Here is a 26,119-nt window from a genome sequence, read left to right as displayed (position 1 = left end):
CAGAAAAGGTGCAGGGTGTGTTACAAGAGGGGCGTAAGAGTTGAGACAAGCTATTACTGCCCTGATTGCCCCTCTCAGCCTGGCCTATGTATTGGCCATTGTTTTAAAGTTTTCCACACCCAGGCCGAATAGTCAACTGTCTGGTTACCAAATCTTGGCTTTGTCTCCCGTTTATCCTGTCTTCTCTGATCCTTGACCTCGGCTTGTCCTATCGTTGTTCCGTTTCTCTTTACCCCTTTGACTTCGGCTTGTACCTTGACTATTCTCTGCTTGTATAGCCCGGCCATTCTAAGGACCGGTATTACAAGTTTCTCTCTCTGTGTTCTCTCTCTTTGTGGTCTGTCTGTGTTTTGGAATCCGTGACAGCGTTGCCCGTGACACATTGTTGCACTAAGAGGACATAGCTGAGCAACATATTAGGTGTTATACTGCCATAGCACACATAAGGATTGCAAAATATACAGTAACATCTCCAAGTGTGTGTCAAAAAGGCAGAAAAAAATGCTAATTGCAACTAGACTTGGTACAAACTAACAAAGAAATGATTCTACGCTAAGGTTTAAAATATGCCTTTTGAAATGCCCTGGGGTGTCTACTTTAAGAAATGGTAGGCCTTTGTGGGGTAGTTTGAACTTAAAACCTGCTAAGATGCTTGGAAATTGCACATGGGCAGAGCGTCAAAATTCAAAGTTCGGTAAAAACTGATATGGCTTGGTCTCCAATGTGCCCCTTCAACATCCACATATCCCCAAAAAGGGTACACATGGGGGTATTGCTGCACTAAGAGGACATAGCTGAGCAACATATTAGGTGTTCTACTGCCATAGCACACATAAGGATTACAAAATATACAGTAACATCTCCAAGTGTGTGTCAAAAAGGCAGAAAAAATGCTAATTGTAACTAGACTTGGTACAAACTAACAAAAAAATGATCCTACGCTAAGGTTTAAAATATGCCTTTTGAAATGCCCTGGGGTGTCTACTTTAAGAAATGGTAGGCCTTTGTGGGGTAGTTTGAACTTAAAACCTGCTAAGATGCTTGGAAATTGCACATGGGCCGAGCGTCAAAATTCAAAGTTTGGTAAAAACTCATATGACATGGTCTCCAATGTGCCCCTTCAACATCCACATAACCATGAAAAAGGTACACATGTGGGTATTGTTGCACTAAGATGACATAGCTGAGCAACATATTAGGTGTTATACTGCCACAGCACACATAAGGATAGCAAAATATACAATAACATCTCCAAGTGTGTGTCAAAAAGGCAGACAAAAATGCTAATTGCAACAAGACTTGGTACAAACTAACAAAAAAATGATCCTACACTAAGGTTTAGAATATACCTTTTGAAATACCCTGGGGTGTCTACTTTAAGAAATGGTAGGCCTTTGTGGGGTAGTTTGAATTTAAAACCTGCTAAGATGCTTGGAAATTGCACATAGGCCCAGCGTCAAAATTCAAAGTTCGGTAAAAACTGATATGGCTTGGTCTCCTATATGGCACTGTAGCTTCACAAAATAGTGCCAAAGACATACAATGGGGGTGTCATTTTACTCAGAAGACTTAGCTGAACATAATTTGGGGGGTATGAACTTAGTGGCACATGTGAAATATACAAAATGCCCAGTAAAAATGCAATCCATATGTAAAAAACGCACAAAATAATTTTATACCACATACTTTGGCATCTATTGGTTAAAAAATGGGGGCATGTTAAGGCACAATATGCACCTTATGAGATACCCTGGAGTGTCTACTTTTACAAATGGTAGGCCTTTGTGGTTTTTTTTTGAACAGTCAAACTGTTATAATACCCCAAATGGACACATAGGCTCATTAAATCCGTCTCTCAAAATTCTACTGTGACTACTGAAATGGATAGGTCTCCTATATGGCACTGTAGCTTCACGAAATAGTGCCAAAGACATACAATGGGGGTGTCATTTTACTCAGAAGACTTAGCTGAGCATAATTTGGGGGGTTTGAACTTAGTGGCACATGTGAAATATACACAATGCCTAGCAAAAATGCAATCCATATGTAAAAAACGCACAAAATTATTTTTTACCACATACTTTGGCATATATTGGTGAAATAATGGGGGCATGTTAAGGCACAATATGCACCTTATGAGATACCCTGGAGTGTCTACTTTTACAAATGGTAGGCCTTTGTGGTTTTTTTTTGAACAGTCAAACTGTTATAATACCCCAAATGGACACATAGGCTCATTAAATCCGTCTCTCAAAATTCTACTGTGAATACTGAAATGGATAGGTCTCCTATATGGCACTGTAGCTTCACGAAATAGTGCCAAAGACATACAATGGGGGTGTCATTTTACTCAGAAGACTTAGCTGAGCATAATTTGGGGGGTTTGAACTTAGTGGCACATGTGAAATATACACAATGCCTAGCAAAAATGCAATCCATATGTAAAAAACGCACAAAATTATTTTTTACCACATACTTTGGCATATATTGGTGAAATAATGGGGGCATGTTAAGGCACAATATGCACCTTATGAGATACCCTGGAGTGTCTACTTTTACAAATGGTAGGCCTTTGTGGGTTTTTTTTGAACAGTCAAACTGTTATAATACCCCAAATGGACACATAGGCTCATTAAATCCGTCTCTCAAAATTCTACTGTGAATACTGAAATGGATAGGTCTCCTATATGGCACTGTAGCTTCACGAAATAGTGCCAAAGACATACAATGGGGGTGTCATTTTACTCAGAAGACTTAGCTGAGCATAATTTGGGGGGTTTGAACTTAGTGGCACATGTGAAATATACACAATGCCTAGCAAAAATGCAATCCATATGTAAAAAACGCACAAAATTATTTTTTACCACATACTTTGGCATATATTGGTGAAATAATGGGGGCATGTTAAGGCACAATATGCACCTTATGAGATACCCTGGAGTGTCTACTTTTACAAATGGTAGGCCTTTGTGGGTTTTTTTTGAACAGTCAAACTGTTATAATACCCCAAATGGACACATAGGCTCATTAAATCCGTCTCTCAAAATTCTACTGTGAATACTGAAATGGATAGGTCTCTTATATGGCACTGTAGCTTCACGAAATAGTGCCAAAGACATACAATGGGGGTGTCATTTTACTCAGAAGACTTAGCTGAGCATAATTTGGGGGGTTTGAACTTAGTGGCACATGTGAAATATACACAATGCCTAGCAAAAATGCAATCCATATGTAAAAAACGCACAAAATTATTTTTTACCACATACTTTGGCATATATTGGTGAAATAATGGGGGCATGTTAAGGCACAATATGCACCTTATGAGATACCCTGGAGTGTCTACTTTTACAAATGGTAGGCCTTTGTGGGTTTTTTTTGAACAGTCAAACTGTTATAATACCCCAAATGGACACATAGGCTCATTAAATCCGTCTCTCAAAATTCTACTGTGAATACTGAAATGGATAGGTCTCTTATATGGCACTGTAGCTTCACGAAATAGTGCCAAAGACATACAATGGGGGTGTCATTTTACTCAGAAGACTTAGCTGAGCATAATTTGGGGGGTTTGAACTTAGTGGCACATGTGAAATATACACAATGCCTAGCAAAAATGCAATCCATATGTAAAAAACGCACAAAATTATTTTTTACCACATACTTTGGCATATATTGGTGAAATAATGGGGGCATGTTAAGGCACAATATGCACCTTATGAGATACCCTGGAGTGTCTACTTTTACAAATGGTAGGCCTTTGTGGGTTTTTTTTGAACAGTCAAACTGTTATAATACCCCAAATGGACACATAGGCTCATTAAATTCGTCTCTCAAAATTCTACTGTGAATACTGAAATGGATAGGTCTCCTATATGGCACTGTAACTTCACGAAATAGTGCCAACGACATACAATGGGGGTACCGTTGTACTCAGCAGAAGTAACTGAACACATAATAAAACTTTGTACAGGAATAGCACACACCAACTTTACAAAATACATTTGAGAAGTTCTTTGTTATAAGTTTGTGTGCGAAAACCCCCAAAAAACACAATTTTACTCCAATATTTAGCAGAGGTTGGCGGTAAAATGGCTACGTAGAAAGTGTCAAAACAACCTTAGGTAAATAGCCTGTGGTGTCTACTTTATATAAATATATACTTTTGTGTGGCAATTTTGTTTTATTTTATGGCTATTAGGCTTACAAGACAAACATACCAAATTCTAAAATCGCTCCACATTAAAATTTTATTTTACTCCTTGTGCTTTGTGACCTGTAACTACCAAAAAAAACTTAAAATCCCAGACACATTATATATTCTGTAAATCAGAACAAATAAATGAATTTATTTTTAATTACTTTCCTTAACCTGTACTAATTATGCACACATTATTATTGCAAAAACTGTAAAAAAAACCAATATTTTTCATTTTTTTTGCATTTTTCTGTATTTTTTTTATAATAAGTAAGCATTTATATATATATATATGTTATATCAAATTAAAGCCCTTTCTGTCCTTTAAAAAACAGTATATAATATGTGCCGGTGCAATAAATGAGAGAGATGCAAATTGCAGTTGAACGCAAACAGCAAGAAAATGTAAAAATTGCTTGTGTCATTAAGCGTAAGTCAAGCTTCTGAAGCTCTGTCCTTAAGGGGTTAAGCTCAAGGCTTACTTGCATATATTATCTGTGGCTACTTACTGCAATATATATATATATATATATATATATATATATATCTCCAACTTCAGTGCATGTTATATTATCTATAGTAGAGATGCCAAGAGGATAAAACCCCAGCTGCTGTAATACTACAACTCCCATGATGCTTGGCTTAATATTAACAAAACGTTCACTGAATTGTAGTTCTGGTACAGTTTGGAAATCTATATTTTTTTTAGGCCATCCTTGATTCATAGAAAAATACTTTATAGAATCTCACATCCCAGAATTTTAGAACCTTCCTCATTTTGATGATCAGCAGCCATTAGGCAAACCCTCCACCTCTGGAGTTCTAAAGGATAAATCATCACTGGCATAAGACGTAATTAAATTTAGGAATGCAGTTTTAGACCTCCGTTTTCCATCAGCCACTCCCTAGTGCCAGTGTATGGTTACTGAAACCCTGTGTGGAGAAAGATACAGAGCACAGTGGGTGGGGAGCTGTTACTGCCTAGTAAGCTGCCTGCCTGTTCATTGGTCTCCATTCATCTCATGGACACATTTTGGGAGGAGAGCGGTACAAGGGGATGGAAAGTTATTTAAAGTGTTTTTTTTTTTTTTCTTCGAATAGGGTGGAAACTTTCCTGCAGGCTGTTGCTGGATATCAGGCTAGCTGACACCACGAGTTTTACAGAGCTGCTGTGAAACCAGATCAACACTTCAGGAGGACAGTTCTGGGCCATTTCCTTCATTTTATTGTTTCTATATAGCTTTCTAAAAGCAGCAGACACCATGTTTTGGAGACTAGCCATTCTGTGCCTGCTCCTTGTTGCGGTAGAAATCAGAGGTAAGCGGGGTTGAAAGGGTAGATTTGGGCAAGCAACCTCTAACTCATTGTTTTCAGATTTTATTTACTACCACATGGTATACCTATTGATCTATGTGTTCTGGGGAGCCAGCCTGCACTTTTGCAGTAGGGTTGTGTTAGGCTCTCCCTGCCCTTGCACCCATAGCAGCCGAGGCTGAACACGTTAGTGTTTATTAGTTGTTTGGTTTCCAGATTTCAAAACACAGATTAAGGAACAGATCACACACAAAAAAAATACAATTTTGCATTTTACAAAGCTACTCAAAATCACTTACCTCGTATTATTACCCCTGGAGATTGGGCACAGCTCTCCCCTTATGTGCTTTGTCTAGTTCCCCTGTATGAGTCATAGCCTCTGACAATATTTTGTGATGCCTAGCTATTCGTGGCCATCTCTATTCTCTACCAGCTGTGCCCAATTCTTTAGTTTCTGCAGTGTATCTATGCCATGTCTTTGTTTATATTTGGGTGGGGTTCCAATGCTCATTCATGTTCTTCAGTGGCACATAGTTTGGGGATAGGGGTGTGTATGTGATGAGTACATTCTGTAATATGGAAGGGCTCACCCTGTAAACTTATATACGCCCAAGCCATACGTGAGAGCCTCTTTGTATAAACCCCCAATGCAGTGGTTACTGATAGAAACCTGCACTGCTGGTGGGCCATGAGAATTGATTTAGGAACCCACTGCTCTATTGTAACCATCATCTGATTTCACTCCCTAATCAGCCCCCCACTTCTGTAAACCTGGTGCGACTCACGAGTTTCATAACATATTGATTGCCGCTTTTATTCTATATATTTTTGTGTGCCATAAAGAATTGCACATTGATCACGTGGTAGGCAAGTGCCCACATTTTGTGATATTTGTGTTTTGGGGTACTTTGGCTGCTGGCAAGGAATAGACCCAATAAATTCTGGCTTTATTTAGCCTCCATTACCTTTTTATAAAAGCATGTGTTCTCTGACCGATTCTATTACAGAGTGTTATTAACAAACACATTCATTTTAGGTAACGTTATTAAACTTTGGTTCTCATCACATCTGGTATATCTGGTGGTTCTTCCAGCATTAACTTGTGCAACAAAATGCCATTTAACCTCCGAATAGCAGCTGCCTGCCTATTAACTCAACGCATTGTGGTGAAATTGCAGCTAAATGGCAAAAAAAAAATAATAATAAAAAACTGTGCTCATTTGGCCTACGCCAAGTATTCGTCCTTTGTGATTTTAATTTTAATTTTTTTTTTTTTTATTGCCTTTCTATTCCAAAAGTCTGTGGTATTTGCTCCAGGAACAAAAGCTTAAACAATTAAAATAAATAAATAAAAAAAACCTATGGGGGAGGTGAAAGATAATGGCTTCCTTTGCCACTTGTTTGTTTGTGCTTGCCTTGCACATTCTTTTGTTTTCAGTCCAATCTCACCTGAGCATTGTGTTTCCCCTTGCTTTAATCACACTACAGTCAATATGAGCAGAACAATCAATTCTTCCATCTTGTAATCCCAGTTACTGGCCTTTCATTCTATAGCTGATCAGAAATGAGGCTTTGTTACCTATGGTATATACATTTTCAAATATGGGGGTAAACATATTATGAGGTGTCTCGCTCCATGAGGTCCTATTGCCACTGAAATCCATGTGTCGTCTTGTGTAATTTCAATAAAAATACGGTCAAGGATATTAATTATACTTCAAATTTTAGCAAATTACATTACTTTTATTATAGCGGAGTTGTTTTAAATCTGTTATTTTAGTAACAATTTTGCAGTTTGCATTTAATTCACAAAATATAGCATTTATTGAGTTTATAACCCTGTGGGTGTGTGGTACAACTTAAGCAAAATCAATGCATATGTTTGTAAAACATTTAAGAAATTTAGGAATAAAAATATGAATTTCTAATGCTATTGATTTCTTCTGTTTAGGTTACCCCGCCCCTTTTCTAATAGAAATTTAAGTTTTATTCATTGGGGAAAACATTGGGAGGTAAGTGCACATGTGTGGCAAAACACTGTGCTGCCCCAATCAAAGGCTGTTAGTAAATCATCTGACTGAAAAATCAATTCACTTATTTTAGCAAAAGCACTTCTGGTGGCTGTCAGGAAGACCGCCACTACAGATGTATTAACCCTGATTTATAACCTTGCTACATCTACTAAACTGCAAAGTGTGTGTGTTTTTTTTTTCTTTTTTAAGATTACAGGGTTAAAACCAAAGGTCAACTGCACCCAGACCACTTGATTGAGCTGAAGTGCTCTTGGTGCCTGTAGAAGTCCTTTTTTAAGTTAAAGGGACACTGTAGGCACCCAGACCACTTCAGCTAATTGAAGTGGTCTGGGTGCTATGACCCTTTTGCACTTAGTGCTGCAATGTAAAGCATTGCAGTTCCAGAGAACTGCAATGTTTAAATTGCAGCTCTAAGTCTGCCCTCTGTGGCTGTCTAACAGACAGCCACTAGAGGGCTTCCGGAATCCAAAAGGACTTTTGGTCCGTTATCTGACGCTGGACGTCCTCACGGACCTCCAGCGTCAGATTTTCCCCATAGGAAAGCATTGAATACTGCTTTCCTATGATGAGGTCTAATGCGAGAGAATGTGTGCACGCGTGCATGCGCTTGCGTGCCAACACGAGCCGGTGTAACACGTGGGAAGGGGAGGAGTGGGAGCTGATGCACAATAGCAGGGACAGGCAGAAGCAGAGCAGAGCACTTGTAAAATAGGAGAAAATGTATAGGCAGGAGAAGGAGAGAATTGTTGTTGACCAATAATAAGTGTGCTAACTAGCTTAGCCTTACTTTTGGACATTGCCATAAGGAAGGTAAAAGAAAAGCATTAGAAAAAAAAAAAAGAGTTAAAAAGGAAAAGATCAAAAAAAATGTAAAAAGGGAAGAAAAATAGAAAAAAGGGGATAAAATAAAGGAGGAGAGAAAGCAGTGTTTAGAGTGGCTCATGTTTTGGCAAGTTAAGTTTTGTTATCTTATAAAATTAAAGAAAGAAGGAAAATAAAGGAAGAAGAGAAAGGGGGGAAACAGAGACCCCTGATATAATATAAGGAAGTTAAAGAAGAAGGCAGGAAAAGTAGCAAAAAAAAGTTTGTTTAAATTATCTAGCATTAAAGCGGCACTGTCTGGGGACTTTGCAGGGGAAGGAGGGCAGATAAAGGTGAGTTCTACTTACTGAACCTGTCCTTCGCGGGCGCAGGCATCTTCTTCTGGCGGGTCCTCTTTAGTGTCAAGAGCACTGTGCGCAAGAGTACAGCATTGAGGTCTATGGAGGTTCCTGCGTGGTCCTCCATAGATAAAAACCAATGTCCAGTGTCTAGAAGTGTCAGGCATAGGAAATATACAGAGACCTAGTAGTCCCTATTTTGTGTCCGTATATCTCTTGATTGGGTTGGAGTTTGCATGAAATTCCAATGTTTATTTCATAAATTTCTAGTCTAGTGCTGCTTTAAAACAGGTGTGGAAAATATTTCTAAAAAATGCCCCAGTAATTTGCTAGTTGTTATTTTATCAACTTTCGCCTTGCTATCCTACTTGTAAAAAGCTCTTAGAGGGGATGCTGGATGTAAGCTGCATCTAGGACTTGTTTCTCAGTGCACCCAGACCACTTCAGCTTAATGAAGTGGTCTGGGTGCCAGTTCCCCCTAGGATTAACCCTGCCTGCTGTAAACATAGCCGTTTCAGAGAAACGGCTATGTTTACATATGGGTTAATCCAGCCTCTAGTGGCTGTCTCATTGACAGCTGCTAGAGGCGCTTCCGCGCTTCTCACTGTGATTTTCACAGTGAGAAGACGCCAGCGTCCATAGGAAAGCATTGAGAATGCTTTCCTATAAGACTGGCTGAAAGCGCGAGCGGCTCTTGCCACGCATGTGCATTCAACAGATGACGACCGAAGGAGGAGGAGAGTCCCTAGCGCCAAGGTAGCCCGGCACTGGAGAAAGGTGAGTGTTTAACCCCCTTCCTCCCCCTTCAGCCCGACGGGAGTGGGACCCTGAGGGTGGGGGCACCCTCAGGGCACTATAGTGCCAGGAAAACAGGTCCCCCTCCCGCCCGGCTCTGGAAAGGGGAAAAGGGGTAAAACCTACCTTTTTCCAGCGCTGGGCGGGGAGCTCTCCTCCTCCACTCCGCCTCCTCTCCGCCCCGTCGGCTGAATGCGCACGCGCGGCAAGAGCTGCGCACGCATTCAGCCCGTCGCATAGGAAAGCATTTACAATGCTTTCCTATGGACGCTTGCGTGCTCTCACTGTGATTTTCACAGTGAGAATCACGCAAGCGCCTCTAGCGGCTGTCAATGAGACAGCCACTAAAGGATTAGGGGGAAGGCTTAACCCATTTATAAACATAGCAGTTTCTCTGAAACTGCTATGTTTATAAAAAAATGGGTTAACCCTAGCTGGACCTGGCACCCAGACCACTTCATTAACCCCTTAACACCGCAGCCAAATGTACAAGTTGTGAACAGAACAAAACGTAAACAAAACCTGGCATTTGCGCTATATGTCTGTCCAACCGTAATTCACCTCTTTCATATTAAATGCACCCCCCCTTATTATATATCATTTAATTCAGGGGAAACAGGGCTTTCATTTAACATCAAATATTTAGGTATTGAACATAATTTAATATAAAAAATATATTAAAAATGGGAGAAAAAAAGAATTTTTACATTTTTTTTAGTTCTATGTGACATTTTAACTGTGGATGTCAAAATACTGTTTGCTTTTACTGCAATACAATACACATATTTGTATTCAGCGATGTCTCACGTGTAAAACAGTACCCCCCTATGTACAGGTTTTATGGTGTTTTGGGAAGTTACAGGGTCAAATATAGCACGTTACATTTGAAATTGAAATTCGCCAGATTGGTTACGTTGCCTTTGAGACTGTATAGTAGCCCAGGAATTAAATTTACACTCATAATGGCATACCATTTGCAATAGTAGACAACCCAAGGTATTGCAAATGGGGTATGTCCAGTCTTTTTTAGTAGCCATTTGGTCACAAACACTGGCCAAAGTTAGCGTTAGTATTTGTTTGTGTGTGAAAAATGCAAAGAACGCCAATTTTGGCCAGTGTTTGTGACTAAGTGGCTACTAAAAAAGTCTGGACAAACCCCATTTGCAATACCTTGGGTTGTCTACTATTGCAAATGGTATGCCATCATAGGGGTAATTTTCATTCTTGGGCTACCATAGGGTCACAAAGGCAACGTAAGCAATCTGGCGAATTTTAATGTGAAAAAAATTAAACACAAGCCTTATATTTGACGCTGTAACTTTTGAAAACACCATAAAACCTGTACATGTGGGGTACTGTTGTACTCGGGAGACTTCGCTCAACACAAATATTTGTATTTCAAAACAGTAAAAAGTATTGCAGCAATAATATCGTCCGTGTAAGTGCTGTTTGTGCGTGAAAAATGCAGAAAACGTCACTTTTACTGGTGATATCATCGTTGTAATACATTTTACTGTTTTGAAACACTAATATCTGTGTTCAGCAAAGTCTCCCGAGTAAAACAGTACCCCCCATGTATAGGTTTTATGGTGTCTTGGAAAGTTATAGGGTTAAATATAGTGCTAGCAAATTAAATTCCCTATACTTTCGGCATGGGTTGTCAGGCAGGTCCCGCTAATTGTAATTAATTAGGATACCTAATTATGTAAAATGATTACATAAATATATGTGTAGAATTAATATATGTATATATATATATATACACGTGTGTGTATATATACGTATATATATAATTTTTTTAAAATATCTTTATATATAGGTATATATATAGTGATATATACGTATATATTTATGTGTATATATATATATATATATGATAAATATTATTTTGTTCTACGTGTATTTTGATATAAATATATATATTAATATCACAATACAGTTAGAATGAAATAACACATCTATATATTTTTTAATTATTTATTTTTAAATATTTTTTTAATTTTATTTTTTTACGTATTTACATATATATATTTTATATTATATATAAATATATATAACAATAATTATATATATATTTAATCAGTATCAGTCTACGTGCAATTTGATATTAATATATATATATATATATATATATATATATATATATATTTAAATACACGTCGTGTATGTGTAAGTGTGTGTATATGTGTATATAATATGATCTAAGTATATTTTATTTGTAACTGTAATATTTTTTATTTCTTTTTTTAACTAATATTTTATTTTTTTCACAGGACAGGGGGCAATGACAGTGTCAGCCAGTGATTTCACATCACTGGCTGACACACAGGATCAGTGATCACAGTGACTACCTGTCACTGTGATCACCTCCTGCAGATTGGGTAATTGACCACAGGGGGGAGTGCCTGGGTGGTACAAGCACTCCCCCCTTCCAATCTGCAGGGGGATCACTGTGCCAATTACATGTGTCAGCCAATAGGCTGACACATGTAACACTGATCGCAGGGACAGGCTGTCACTGCGATCAGAGAGCTCTGAGATCACAGTGATAGCCTGTCACTGTGATCTCAGACTGAGCAGATTGCGGTCACTGACCCCAGGGGGACTGCCTGGGGGGCCAGGTAAGTCCCCCGACCGCGATCTGCAGAAGGGGAAAGTCGCCGGCCGCATGTGTCAGCCGATTTGAAATCGGCTGACACATGCTGAATACTGGTCGCAGTGACAGACTGTCACTGCGATCAGAGATTGCAGATCGCGGTCACCGGCCGCAGGGGGGGTTGCCTGGGGGGCCAGGCATCCCCCCCGACCGCGATCTGCAGCGGGAGAATACCGCCGGCCACGTGGGCGGCAATAAAAGCGAGGACGTAATATTACGCCCGCCGGCGTTTAGAGCCGGTTCCTGCAGGGCGTAATATTACGTCCTCCGGATTTAAGGGGTTAAGCTGAAGTGGTCTGGGTGCCTAGAGTGGTCCTTTAATGAACTTTGCAGCTATTTGAGTAAGCAACAAGTTATGGGAAAAACTGTAGTGATAGTTTACAAAACAATGGTGAAAGAGGGAACATTCCTTAATTGAATAATTTCTTGTATCCTATAGTTAAAATAAATTCAGTAATCTTCTCATTACCCTGGGTTAGAGCCTTTGGATGTTTGGATACAGTTTTTGTGCAGTTCCCAATATCGGCATCTTATTTCATGATAAAAATAAGATAAAGTCTGTTGGCTGGTATTTTAAAATAAATAAAAAGTAATTTACTGAACCTGACTAGTGTCCAGGAAATATATAACTGAATCTGTGATGAATAGAACTAGGGTGCCCTAGTACCCCCACTCCATTGTTAATAGTTAAACGTTTTTTTTAACTGTTTCACTTCTTACCTGGAGTAGATCAGGTGCCTCTCCCCTCCTCCACTAGCTCTCCTGGGCTAAGTCCTGAAACCACAGGAGGTTTAGCTTATTGGATGAGGGTGATCAGCTGATGCTATAGTGCAGGGGTCCTCAAACTCTGGCCCCCCAGATGTTGCTGAACTACAACTCCCATGATTCTCTGGCTATCTATGTAATTCAAAGAATCATGGGAGTTGTAGTTCAGCAACATCTGGGGGGCTGTAGTTTGAGGACCCCTGCTATAGTGGTTATGGTGCTTATACAGATTGAACAGATGTTGATTTGCTGGTAACACCAGAAAGAGTTTAAACTGGAAATTCTAGTTGAGGTGTATCTATGTGTTAGGAAATGAATAGCTAATCAACAAGCTATACATACTAATCATTATATGTATTATAGATTTGTATTGTGCATGCGTGCGAAACTGCAGGTTTTAGATTTAAATTAATAGGTTCAAAATGTTCTGTTTTATTGAGCTTGAAAGGGGACTCCACATAACCACATGTCTAGTGCAACTTGTAGGTTAGGTTACATTGGATGGATTTTTTCTAAATTATTATTTTGGTATACACCAGGGTTACCACAAGGCAAACAAGGCATTTGCCTAGGGCAGCACTTTCAGGGGGGCGCCAAAAAACTCCACCACAAGCTCCCAGACAAATGCCTTGTTTGCCTCATGTTCTGGGGCTGTCCATCTCACTGTGAGTGAGTGAGTGTAGCTGTCAGTGTATGTCTGTGAGTGAGTGAAAGTGTGTGTCTTTCAGTGAGAATGGGTGTGCCTGTGAGTGTGTGTATGTCATTTTATGTGTATCTGAGAGTGTGTGCATGTTAGTGTGTGTCTGTCAGTGAAAGAGTGTGTTAGTTAAACAGTGTGTGCCAATGACTGTGTATCTGTCAGTCAGTGTATATCAGTGCATAAGTAAACACAACAAATGAAATAACTGACAGAGGTATGGGAGTGAGCACAGGAGCTAATATGGTGAAACTCACAACACCACCGACAAAAGTAAAAGGAAGATGCTTATACTAAGTATAAGCAATGAAGCTCCACATATAAGAAAATGAGCACCTGTTTCAATTATAACATCTATAAAAAACAAAAACTATACATAGCGTAATACAGTTTAACAAAATGTATATGGGGGGAGGGGGAAAGTGAGAAAACTCACAAGACGTCAGATAATTCAGGCTTGTCTACCCACATAAGGGATTACATGAAGATGGAAGCTTCCACTGGTAACTGCAAGCGTCAAAAGAAAGCCAATAGCGTGATAGAGTAAAATTTTGACACTTTAAAATTAAAAATTACACTTACACAAGGGCAATAGATGTAGGCTTATCTACACACAGGGTGGATCTGGATTAGTAGACTGCAGCAGATAGATGGAACAATCCTGAGCAGCCAAATGGAACAATCCTCAGCAGCTCAATGGTAGAAACAGTAAAACAACGCGTTTTATCCGCTCAACGGATTTCTTCAGGGATTCACATCCCTGAAGAAGTCCGTTGAGCGTGTGAAACGCGTTGGATACCTGAACACCTACTGTGGGACTCTTATTTTATCAATTTTTTTTAATTTGTTGTTTTACTGTTTTTACCATTGAGCTGCTGAGGATTGTTCCATCTATCTGCTGCAGTCTACTGATCCAGATCCTCCCTGTGTGGATATAATCCTACATCTATTGTTCCATATATCTGCTGCAGTCTACTGATCCAGATCCACCTTGTGTGGAGGTAAGCCTACATCTTATACTTAGTATAATCATCTTCCTTTTACGTATATCAGTTCATGTATCAATGAGGGCATGTGTCTGTCAGTCAAAAAAGTGGCCTTGACACGAATTAGGGGGGCAAATTTAGATTTTGGGGGTGCCCGAATTTAGTCGTGCCTAGGGCAGTACAAATCCAAAATACACCACTGGTATAGACCCACCCTTTCTGCCATCCTAGCTGCAAATTTTCGGTTTTTCCTTTTCCTTCAAAACTGCTTCTCTGTGATGCCATTTTAATAGAAACTTGATAATTGAACTACAACTCCTAAATCTATGCTGTGTTTATAAAACACTTCTTGTAGAATTCTATAAACTCATCATTTTAACATTGTGCCAGGCTGTGTTTTTTAGGATGTGAGTTGCCAATCAGAACTGCAAATATCTAGAACATGAGGATCTGGTTATTTGCCAAATGAATGAGCATGTGGTCTTTTTATTTTTTTATTTTTCCCTTTAATTATTCTCTAGTGTGCAAAAGCGGGACAGTTAAATAGACACTATAGGCACCCAGACCACTTCAGATCAATGAAGTGGTCTGGGCGTGTAGAACCAGATTCTTTAACCTTGCAAAGGTAATTATTGCAGTATTTAATAAACTGCAATAATTACCTTTTGAGGGTAACTCCGCCTCTAGCGGCCGTCTACCAGACAGCCACTAGAGGGATTTCCGGGTGGTGTTGTGACTTTTGCTCGCCTAACTGACGCTGGGTGTCCTCACGCTATGCATGAGGACATTCAGTGTCATGTAAAAACCCATAGGAAAGCATTATAATGCTTTCCTATCAGGGGAAATCCTAATGTGATCGCGGCCATTGCCACTCCCTCGCTGGCTGACAACGGCATGGGAGGAGCGGAGGCTATGCTGAGGGACATCCGCGCTGGACTCCGTAAGTGACAGGGTTTTATGCCCTTCTGCACCAAGGCCTGGCACTATAGTTTCTCTGTAACCCCTTAACGCCGTTACGACGTGCTATGCCGTCACGGATTAAGTGGGCTTTAAAGCTGTTGTGACGGCATAGCACGCCGTAACGGCTGAAGCCCCTGGAGCACCCGGTATACTCACCTTCCCGGCGCTCCGCTTCGGGAGGACTGCCTCACAGCCCAGGCAGCCCTCCCACGGCAAATCAGGCCCCCAGGGCCATGTGATCGCTCTCAAAGAGCGATCACATGGCCCCCTATAGCTGGCTGTGATCTGCCAGCAGGGGGACTGTCTAAAATATTAGACAGTCCCCCTGCTGGTAGGAGGTGTAAAAAAAAAATATTAGACAGGTTATAAAATAAATGAAATGCATTTTTATATATATAATATATGTATGTATATATTATATATATATATGTATATAATATATATGTATATTATATATATTTAACGTCATACAAAGTGTATTTTAATACTAATATAAGTATATATATTAGTATTAAAATACACTTAGAATGACGTTACATATATAATATACATATATTATATATATATATATAATAGATATATACACATATTATATATATAAATACGTATAATTACAATAATAAATTAATAAAATAATAAAATTAATAAAAAATATTGAAACAATGTAATATAAATTATATATACATATGTAATTTCATTCTAACTGTATTTTGTTATTAATATATATATATATATATAACAAAATACACTTAGAATGACATTCTATATATATCTATCTATATATAAAATGCAAATAACCGCAAATATATATATATATATATATATATATATATATATAGATATATATATAGATATATATATAGATATATATATAGATAGATAGATACATATAATTACATAAAAGATTACATTAGTATACACGTAGAATTTAAATACCTATAAATGCATATATATTAAAATTCTACGTGTATATTTAATCTTTTAACATAATTAGGTGATTTGATTAATTAAAATTTGATTGACATACCTGACAACACAGGGAGAAAGTGCTGAGAATTTAATTCGCAAGCACTATATTTGACCCTGTAACTCTCCAAGACAACATAAAACCTGTACATGGGGGGTACTGTTTTACTCGGGAGACTTCGCTGAACTCAAATATTAGTGTTTAAAATTGGTAAATTGTATTACAACGATGATATTTTAAGTAAAAGTGACGTTTTTTGCATTTTTTACAAACGAACAGCACTTTTATGGACTATATTATTGTTGTAATATGTTTTACTGTTTTAAAACACTAATATTTGTGTTTAGTGAAGTCTCCCGAGAATAACAGTACCCCCCATGTACAGGTTTCATGGTGTTTTGGAAAGTTAGAGAGTCACATATAAGGCTTGCATTTAATTTTTTTGACATTGAAATTTGCCACATTGGTTATGTTGCCTTTGAGAGCGTATGGTAGCCCAGGAATGAGAATTACCCCCATGATGGCATACCATTTGCAAAAGTAGACAACCCGAGGTATTGCAAGTGGGGTATGTCCAGTCTTTCTTAGTAGCCACTTAGTCACAAACACTGGCCAAATATTCGTTTTTTGCTTTTTTCACACAAAAACAAATATGAACGCTAACTTTGGCCAGTGTTTGTGACTAAGTGGCTACTAAAAAAGACTAAACATACCCCACTTTCAATACCTTTGGTTGTCTACTTTTTCAAATGGTATGCCATTATGGGGGTAATTCTCATTGCTGGGCTACCACACCGTCTCAAAGGTAACATTATCAATCTGGCAAATTTCTATTTGAAAATGGAACGTTCTATATTTGACCCTGTAACTTTCCAAAACACCATAAAACCTGTTAATATGGGATACTGTTATACTCGTGAGACATCGCTGATTACAAATATGTGCATTTTTGTGCAGTAAAACCTAAATGACATTCACAGCTAAACTGTCAGACGGAAATACAAATTTAAAAAAAAATCTTATTTTCTCACATTTTTTTTACTTTTATTCATAATAAATGATGTTCCATATATGAATAGTTAATGATAAATTAAAGCCCTGTTTCTCCTAAACAAAATGATATATAATAAGTGTGGGTGCATATAATATGAAAGAGGGGAACTACGGGTGAACAGACATATAGCGCAAATTCCAGTTTTTGTTTACGTTTTGTTTTGATTAGAACGTGCACTATTGACTCCGTCCTGAAGGGGTTAAGCAACGGCATAACAGGACTTGTATCCTGATTGAGGGTCCACATCAGCACTCAGATATATACATTTCAGCTTAGCTTTGTTCTCCTTTTATTACTATTATTAAAGAAGTGAAATGTAATAAATAAATGAAACAGAACTCACTGATCCTATTTAACCCCTTCAGGACCGCTGACGGTTCAGGACCGTCAGCGGTAAAACGTGCGTTTGGACCGCTGACGGTCCTGAACCGTCATAACGGTTTTGGGCTACTTACCTGATCGCCGTCGGTCCCACGGCGGCGATCAGTGCTCCTCCCGGTCCAGGGGGACTGCCTGTCTGCCCAGGCAGTCCCCCCTCGGCAGATCAGGACCCTGCAGCCATGTGATCACTCGATCACATGACCGCAATAGGGGTCTTTGTATCTGCCTGCAGGGGGACTGTCTGTGCTGACAGGCAGTCTCCCTGCAAGTGTAAAATCATAAAATAAAGTAAAACAAAAAAAAAACAATCAGTGTAAAAAAAATTATAATATGTGTATATATATATATGATATATATACATGTATTATATCTATATATATAATATATGTATATGTATCATATATATAATGTCACACTAAGTGTATTTTTATATTTATATATACGTATATTAATATAAAAATACACTTATATTTAAATTACACACGAATATATACAATATATATAATAACTATATATATGGTATATATATATTATTATAAAATACAAATAATATGTTAATAAAAATAAATAACAAAAAATAAAAATAATTTTTAATAATTAAAAAAAAATTATATATATATTCAATTTTATTCTAACAGTATTTTGATATTGATATATATATATTTATATCAAAATACACTTAGAATGTAATGATATATATATCTATGTATAAATAAATAAATAAAAATAATACGAAATATACATATGTCCACATACAAAATTACATTAATAATTTCATAAATATACACGTAGACGTCAAATATATAAATATGTATATATATTAAAATTCTACGTGCATATTTATGTAATATTTTTACCTAATTAAGTAATTTTAATGATTGCAATTTGAGGGACCTGCCTGCCAACCCAGGCCAAAAGTCCAGATAATTTAATTTGCTAGCACTGTGCTTAACCCTGTAACTTTCTATGACACCCTAAATCCTGTACATGGGGGTACTGTTTTACTCGGGAGACTTCGCTGAACACAAATATTAGTGTTTCAAAACAGTAAAACATATCACAGCGATGATATTGTCAGTAAGTGAGTTTGTGACATGCGTGGAAGTGTGGGATGAGGGTTTTTTAATATAGAAAGGAAGGTGAACTTCTTAGATGTCATTTAGTGTTACCCCTTATAGTGGGTTAGTGATAGTCAGGAGGTCTTGGCGAGTGTTCATCACTTACGGGGGCACCGCCTCCCATGTGTAATAGTATAAAGAGAAGTGGAACGTGAACCCGGCAGGGTCTTACTGGAAGGGGTGGGGGGGTAGGTCGCCTATGGCGATGAGCAGAGTAAAGTAAAGTATGAGGGGACTTTCCGGTCAGGTCTCCAAGCTATCTACATGCTGTAACGTGGAGGTGTAAGAGTTACCCCTGGTATGTGACTGTGTGTACAGCAGAGTTTGGCACAACTGTGGTTTACCAGGTCAGAAAAGAGGAAAGAACGGAAATAACGTCTATGCGTGCTAGTCCTGAACTATTAGTTGCGCTCGAGTTGAGGAGCCCCAGCTTTCTCAGTTGGTCTTCGAGTTCCTGAGGAGTGCCCACACTGTATTCTCCCCCCTGTGCCTGGAACCGGAGGGTTCTTGGGAGCCCCCACCGATAAGGGATGTCGTTCGCTCGCATGAGCTGCAGATGTGGGCACAGAGAGCGGCGCCAGGCCAGCGTGTTCCTGGTGAGATCCGGAAATATCTGCAGTGTGGCTCCCTCAAACGATATCGGAGTCTTCCCTCTCACTGCTGAGAGGAGTAGGGCCTTGTCCTGCATTGACTGGAATCTGACAATGAGATCCGGTGTTGCGGATGGCGGTGCGCTCGCCGGTTTTCGTATGCGGAACACACCGTCGAGGTTTATTGCCTTTGCCTGTTTGTGGGGCATATACTCTGCTAGAAATCTCCGCAGGAAATGAGGTAAGTCCGATGTCACCAGTGCCTCAGGTACACCCCTAAGCTTGAGGTTATACCGTCTCCGCCTATCCTCTATGGCATCAAGCCTGCTTGTGGTGTTGAGGTGGAGTTGCTCTAGTTCTGCGACTCTCTTCTCCACCGTGGATAGTCTAGAGTCGTGGGTGCTGTGTGCCACCTCCAGTTGGGCAATTTTCGTTGTTGCGTTTTCAACGTTTTTTTTAAAGTGGGCCATATCTCCTGCAATATTGGTGCGGAGCTCCGCTAGCATTGCTTTTAGCTGAGCGGCGGTGACCGGCTCCCTGTCTTCCAGCTTGCGTGGCCTAGAGCCCGTGGGTAATCTGAGGGCAGCACTCTCCTCTGGCTCGGCGAAAAAATAATCGGAGGAGTATGAAGATCCCTCCTCGAGGGACGCCATCTTGTCCCATGCGGCCTTCTGTGTACTGCGGAGCATCTCACCGATGTCCCGGCTGGGTATGTCTTTGTCAGCCCTGGGTTTCTTATTTTTCCGACCCATATCGGTTAAGGAGTGTTGGGGAAGGTTTTTAGCCGTGTTGTGTGCCAGATAGTCCCCCTAAAACAGCCTTTTAGGGCAGCTTATTGCAGAGCTCGGGAAAAGTGTGGCCGTTCTGGTTCACAGCTAGGCTCCGCCCCCGATTCCAAGCAAATTTGGCTAGCCCTAACCTATGCCAACACTACCACCATAGCCATAAGGCACAGGGATTCCCTAAGCTAATGCCACTGCTGACATTTATTCTAGTTGCACAATACAACGTGCTCTGACCAAGTCTACGTGCTTTATGTATTCACCTTCTGGCTATTTAAGTTCTAAAGACATTGGATATTTTGCTAGTTACACCTACATGTTAAAGTTTACATCATTGGTAGATAGAACATTTTCCTCCAGCTAATGCAGAACTAAAACGTCTAAAGGCGTTTGAGCGTCGTGATATCTGCTGTTCTACAACCGTTGTGTGACTCCCTGTTGCCCATCTTTGATTATGCTGCTGTTCTGTGAGCTCTAGTGTTTTAAATTATAATCTTCAGACTATATCATATTATATTTGCTGAAAGAACCTGGAAATGCAAATAGTGCCTCTGCATGTGATTTTAAACACGTATTGGTGTCTAAGCTTTAAATTATATTGCATCTGTTTTCAGGCTGCTTGCATAAGACAGCCTTTAGGGAGTTGATCTGTTGTCTTCACTGACAACAGATAGCTATCCTGGTGGAACAGTTAAATCACTTCTGTGGAATTCAGTTCTGTTAAATAAATACATGTTTGGTTTCTGCTAAGAACCCAGATTTTGTAGAGACTCAAGATTTTATTTTGAATCCACCCTCTGGCTTGCTTCTGTAAACAATTCAAGTCATTAATTGCTTGCAAGACTTTTTCCTCTCCACCTGCTGTTCCCCAGGAATGTTTGGGTACAGTTTGCATTTGCGATGTGTCCTCCATTTTACAATATAAGAAAACTTGTTGCACCCTCGTTGTAAACTTCAATTTTTTTTGCTTTTGTTACGCATATCTGATTCTTTTGATCAGCTGGTCAGACACAAGAACTGGCAAATAGTTGCCGGCTAAATAAAAAAAAAAATGAATTTCAGCAAATTTTCAGCTACCGGTAATGATAAATTTATATTTCACTGTTAAATAATCCCAATATTTATATTCTATTCATGAACTTATTGGAACTTACTGTAAAACATGATTGGTGACCCCATTTTAAACCAATTTATTATTGATTAATTCTTCCTGTTTTAGCTTTGGAAAATCTATTTTTATTTAATCATTTGAATAAAAAAAACTCTGCATTTGTTGCTTTTAATTTCAAATAAGGGATAATGTCCTTGCCTTTAGGTATCAAGGTCACCCTCAAACCATAAAAGTGCTATTAGAGGGGCAAAGGTTTAAAAATAATATCAGGTATTACTATACTGAGAGGTCAGTGGATGCATGGAATAGCCTTCCGGCTGAAGTGGTAGAGGTTAACACAGTGAAGGAGTTTAAGCATGCGTGGGATAGACATAAGGCTATCCTAGACATAAGATAAGGCCAGAGACTATAGAAAGTATTTAGAAAATTGGTCAGACTAGATGGGCCGAAACGTTCTTATCTGCTGTCACATTCTATGAGACCGTTAAATATATTTGTTTATAGTATTAAAGATACACTATAGTGTAAGAAATTAAAACATATTCCTGGCACTTTAGGTGACCGGCCCTGCTCCGATAGTGCTGAAAATTCGATTTTACTCTCCTTTGTTCCAGTCTCCATGGCTGCTTTAATCTTGATCTCAGCCAATCTAATGCTTTCCCATAGGAAAGCTTTGGGAGAATATTGTGCATGCGTGTCAAAATGCTGCGCTGTGCCAATCTGCATCTTCTCATAGATGCATTGAATGTCTAGCGTCTCCATGCAGAGCATGGAGATGCTGAATTTAGGGAATGCACACTGTGCAGCAATTGCCTTGGATGCACCACTATTAGCCATCTGCGTGACTGCCACTAGAAGTGTTACTAGGCACCAATGTTTATATAACAAACATTTATATTGAAAAGCCTGCAGGAACTGGCTATAGCAGTGGTTCCCAATTGTTTTAGGTTCAAGGCGCTCTTAATATTTCAATATTTTTCCACGGCGCCCCAATTCAAATCTATTTTCTAGGTTGTATATATGTACAGCGCAGCAGGATATACTTGGCCCCTATTTGACAGGAATGCTTGCCGTTTAAGCGCAGATCCAGAACCTAATCTTGGGGGGTGCACTTGTAGATTATTTAAAGAAACAATACAGGCACAATAACCACTACACTACTTTGTAGTGGTTTTGCTGCCAGTAGTGCCCTCCCAGAGTAAGTAGTCAAACTGTTTAAGAACAGTTAGTCAACTTACCTGGGATCTGCAGGTCTAGGGGCTGTAATAGGGGATTGGGACAGTAGTGTGTGTGTGGGGGGGGTGCAGTGTGTTTGTGAAAGATGTAGTGTGTGTGTGTGTGGGGGGGGGGGGCAGGTTGTATGAGGGGTACAGTGTGTGTGTGTGTGTCAGTGTGTTAGTGTGTGGGGGGGGGTTATTTTGTCTCTGTGGGGGTAGAAGGGACAATAAATAAATATATTTAAAAAATTGTTTTAATTAAAAATTACTTTTCTCATATCCCATCTCCCTGCTTACATTTGCCTAGGACAGTGCAAGACAATCCCTGGTGGTCAGGTGGGGAAGCCCTGGCGGTCCTAATGGTGAGAGTGAACTCTAGCCTGCAGCTCAGGTTAGAGTTCACTCTCGTGAGATTCGGAACATTGCCACGGTAACCACGGCAATGCTCCGAGCTCGCGAGAGGAGAATACGGCGGAGCTGCAGGTTAAAGCTCCCACGGGTCCTCTCTCCCTCCCCTGCCGGCTTCCGCATAACACTGCTAGCGGGCCGTAGAGGGAGATATCTGATCTCCCCTCCAGTCCTGCAGGGCAGAGTGAGGCACGGTTCCCGGTGCTATGATCATTTGATCATAGCACCGGGAAAATATATCTTGCGGCGCCCCTGTGTGCCCCAGGGCGCCGCAGCACACAGTTTGGGAACCGTTAAGCTATAGAGACCAGAACCACATTATTAAGCTGTAGTGGTTCTGTTGATGATGGTGTCCCCTTAAATATCCTGACAGATTATTATAAGCCCCTCTGTAGAGCTGTACAGCGCTAAATTAGTGAGTTTAATTTGTGGATAAAATCTTAATTGGCCATTTGAGTCTGCTAAGCTATGTTGGAGTGTACCATATTTGTCTTTGTCTTAAAGGACAGATGTCAGGAAGGAATTAGCAGAAAATATATCCTCCTCCATTATCACACAAATTGTATCACAAAAGTGGAAATAACTAACGGAAACCTGGGAGGAAAAATATCAGTGGCAAATATTATGGTTGAATTTCCACCTGTTCTGGCTTAAAGGAACATTCCAAGAACCATAATCACTACAGTGCACTGTTAAGGTTATGGTGCCTGTAGTGTCCTGATAACCCCAGTGTAAGTAGTCAAACTGTGTTAAAACGGTTTGACTTCTTACAAGGGTTCTCCAATGCATCGGTTCCCTCCTCTTCTTTGTTTTTTTTTTTTTTTTTCTCGTTAGCTGGAAAACCTTTGCAAGGAGATCCTGTTGACTCTCCTGAGCTAAGCCCTCCATCTTCAGTGTTGGCAACGTCCTCTATAAAAGCCAATTCTTGTTCTCCCCTGGCATTGAGAGGATTACTGTGCAAATAAGTGTGAATTACTTTGCACACACTAGTAACCTCTAATGTAAGTGAATGGAAAGGTGAAATAGAACCACCTACAAATATTTTTTTTTTTTTTTAAAAAGATAGAAAGCTCATAAAACTGGAGACAAGTGCAAGAACACAAGTGGTGTGTGTGCTTTTCTACTGTTGCTAGGCTTTTGAGCAGGTGGTTGGGAGGCTGGTAGTGCATGCCACTCTAACATCTTTGTCTGTAAATAACCCAAGCACCATCACTGATGGGTTCCTTCATGTTTTGTATTATTGCATTATGTTTTATTATATTTATGTTTACACTCCATATACACTACATCAGTTTTGTGTCTGAGAGTGAAAAGGAAATGGGATTGCTACCTTTTTTGCCTGGCTAACTAACCTGGTTATAAAAATCCCCACATGGTTTGTTTTTTCGAGATCCATGCCATAGAATTGGTGAGCGTTTGTATCACCATTTTACTTAATAGAACTGGGAAGGACGTGCTGTGTTTTACATTTTTTTAAAGGTTTTTTTTAATTATAATATTTTCTGTTTGAGGTTAACTTTTCAAGTTGGATTTTTTTCTATTTGATTTTTAATCATTATTGTAAAAGAAAAGCTAAAGATTAAACATTTCTTGGCGGCTAAATCCATTTGATGAGTGAATCCTGGTTCATGGGAACAATGGTGTTCTTTGTCATGTACATTACTCTTATTTCGTACAGTATTTACTGCCACACCCGTAAATAGATCTATACCAAAAGTACAAATAGTCATTCTGCTTCAGGCTGCAATCAGAATACTTCCAAGGCAAAGTTGCTTATGTCCCCTCCCCCAAGAAAAATGAATAACTGCAGTCACTTGCATCCATTTCCATGGGACATGGTGGAAGAGTCAGGTAAACTTCAGAGTTTTTGGTGCTTAATCTATGGTTGGGGATTTCTCCAGCACATGGTTATGCATATAGCTACCTGAAGTTTTTTTTTTTACGCACCTGTTTTGTGGATGATAGCGTATCTTAATACGAGGGATTAATAGAAGGCTATGAGACAGACAAAATTAAATGCTGTACCTATATGCCAATATGCATGTTCAGCTAGAATAACTTTGGTTGAAGGACATGGTGTTCCTTGCATAATAATCCACGTAATAAAAAATTATATAAAATGATAACTTTTTAAAAAAAAAATTTTAAACAAATGGTCACATTAGGCACAATAACTAACTTCTCTATGATGCAAACACAATTTTCCTGAGGTTGGATCCAGGCAGGCAAATGTGAGTTTATTTAAATTTGTAGTTTATTGAGTTTAAAAGAAAAAACAATCCTGATATAGTTGGGCAAAGGTGAGTTTAACATACCTGAACCTGTACTTTGCGGGTGCAAAAAACACGAAATTAAACTGGGACTGAATGCTTTTCACGCCACTACTGAACGCTTTCCTGTCACTGGTGATGGCTGAGGTTTGACACTTCTAGACGGCAGTAGCTCTACCTAGTGTCAAGCGTAGGAAAAATAACGAGACAAAGTAGTCTTTATGAAATACTCATTTTGCAGAGGGAGTGCAGTGCTCCTTTAAAACTGCCTGGCCCTCAGGCACTTCAACCCTATAATTCCCTGATAAAGGGGAAAAAACATTTGTTTAATTTTCTGACCTCTATGATGCAGAGGTCAGGGAAACACAATTAACTCCATGATGCAGAGGTCAGGGAAACACAACTAGCTCCATGATGCAGAGGTCAGGGAAACACAATTAGCTCCATGATGCAGAGGTCAAGGAAACACAAGCAACTCTGTTGGAAGTTTATGTTCTGTTAAATTGATTGCAAGAGGTTGCCTGCCCACGCTGAATTACAACGAATATCCTGCTCAGTGAGATCATGTTAGGAGGTAATATATACAGTATTTACATCTGATGTAATAGTGAGGCAAACGCGTGCTAAACGACTAATATGTAATATAACGACAATTAAGCT

At 39.3% G+C, this 26,119-nt stretch overlaps 1 protein-coding gene across 2 annotated transcripts in view; it reads left to right on the top strand.

Moving 5' to 3' along the window:
• Positions 1 to 5,296: 5,296 nt before the first annotated feature.
• XG (Xg glycoprotein (Xg blood group)) overlaps positions 5,297 to 26,119 on the top strand; it is a 44,157-nt gene continuing 23,334 nt past the window's right edge. For both annotated transcript variants that reach the window (XM_063450177.1, XM_063450176.1), the window contains exon 1: positions 5,297 to 5,512. In XM_063450177.1, the coding sequence (XP_063306247.1) occupies positions 5,458 to 5,512 (55 nt within the window). In that variant the 5' untranslated portion in view covers positions 5,297 to 5,457. The remainder of the gene's footprint in view (positions 5,513 to 26,119) is intronic.

This window comes from Pelobates fuscus, chromosome 1 (assembly GCF_036172605.1).
Source record: "Pelobates fuscus isolate aPelFus1 chromosome 1, aPelFus1.pri, whole genome shotgun sequence".
Classification (NCBI taxonomy): Eukaryota; Metazoa; Chordata; class Amphibia; order Anura; family Pelobatidae; genus Pelobates; species Pelobates fuscus.
The sequence above is the reverse complement of the archived record's forward strand: the minus strand, read 5'-3'. Positions and strand labels throughout refer to the sequence as shown.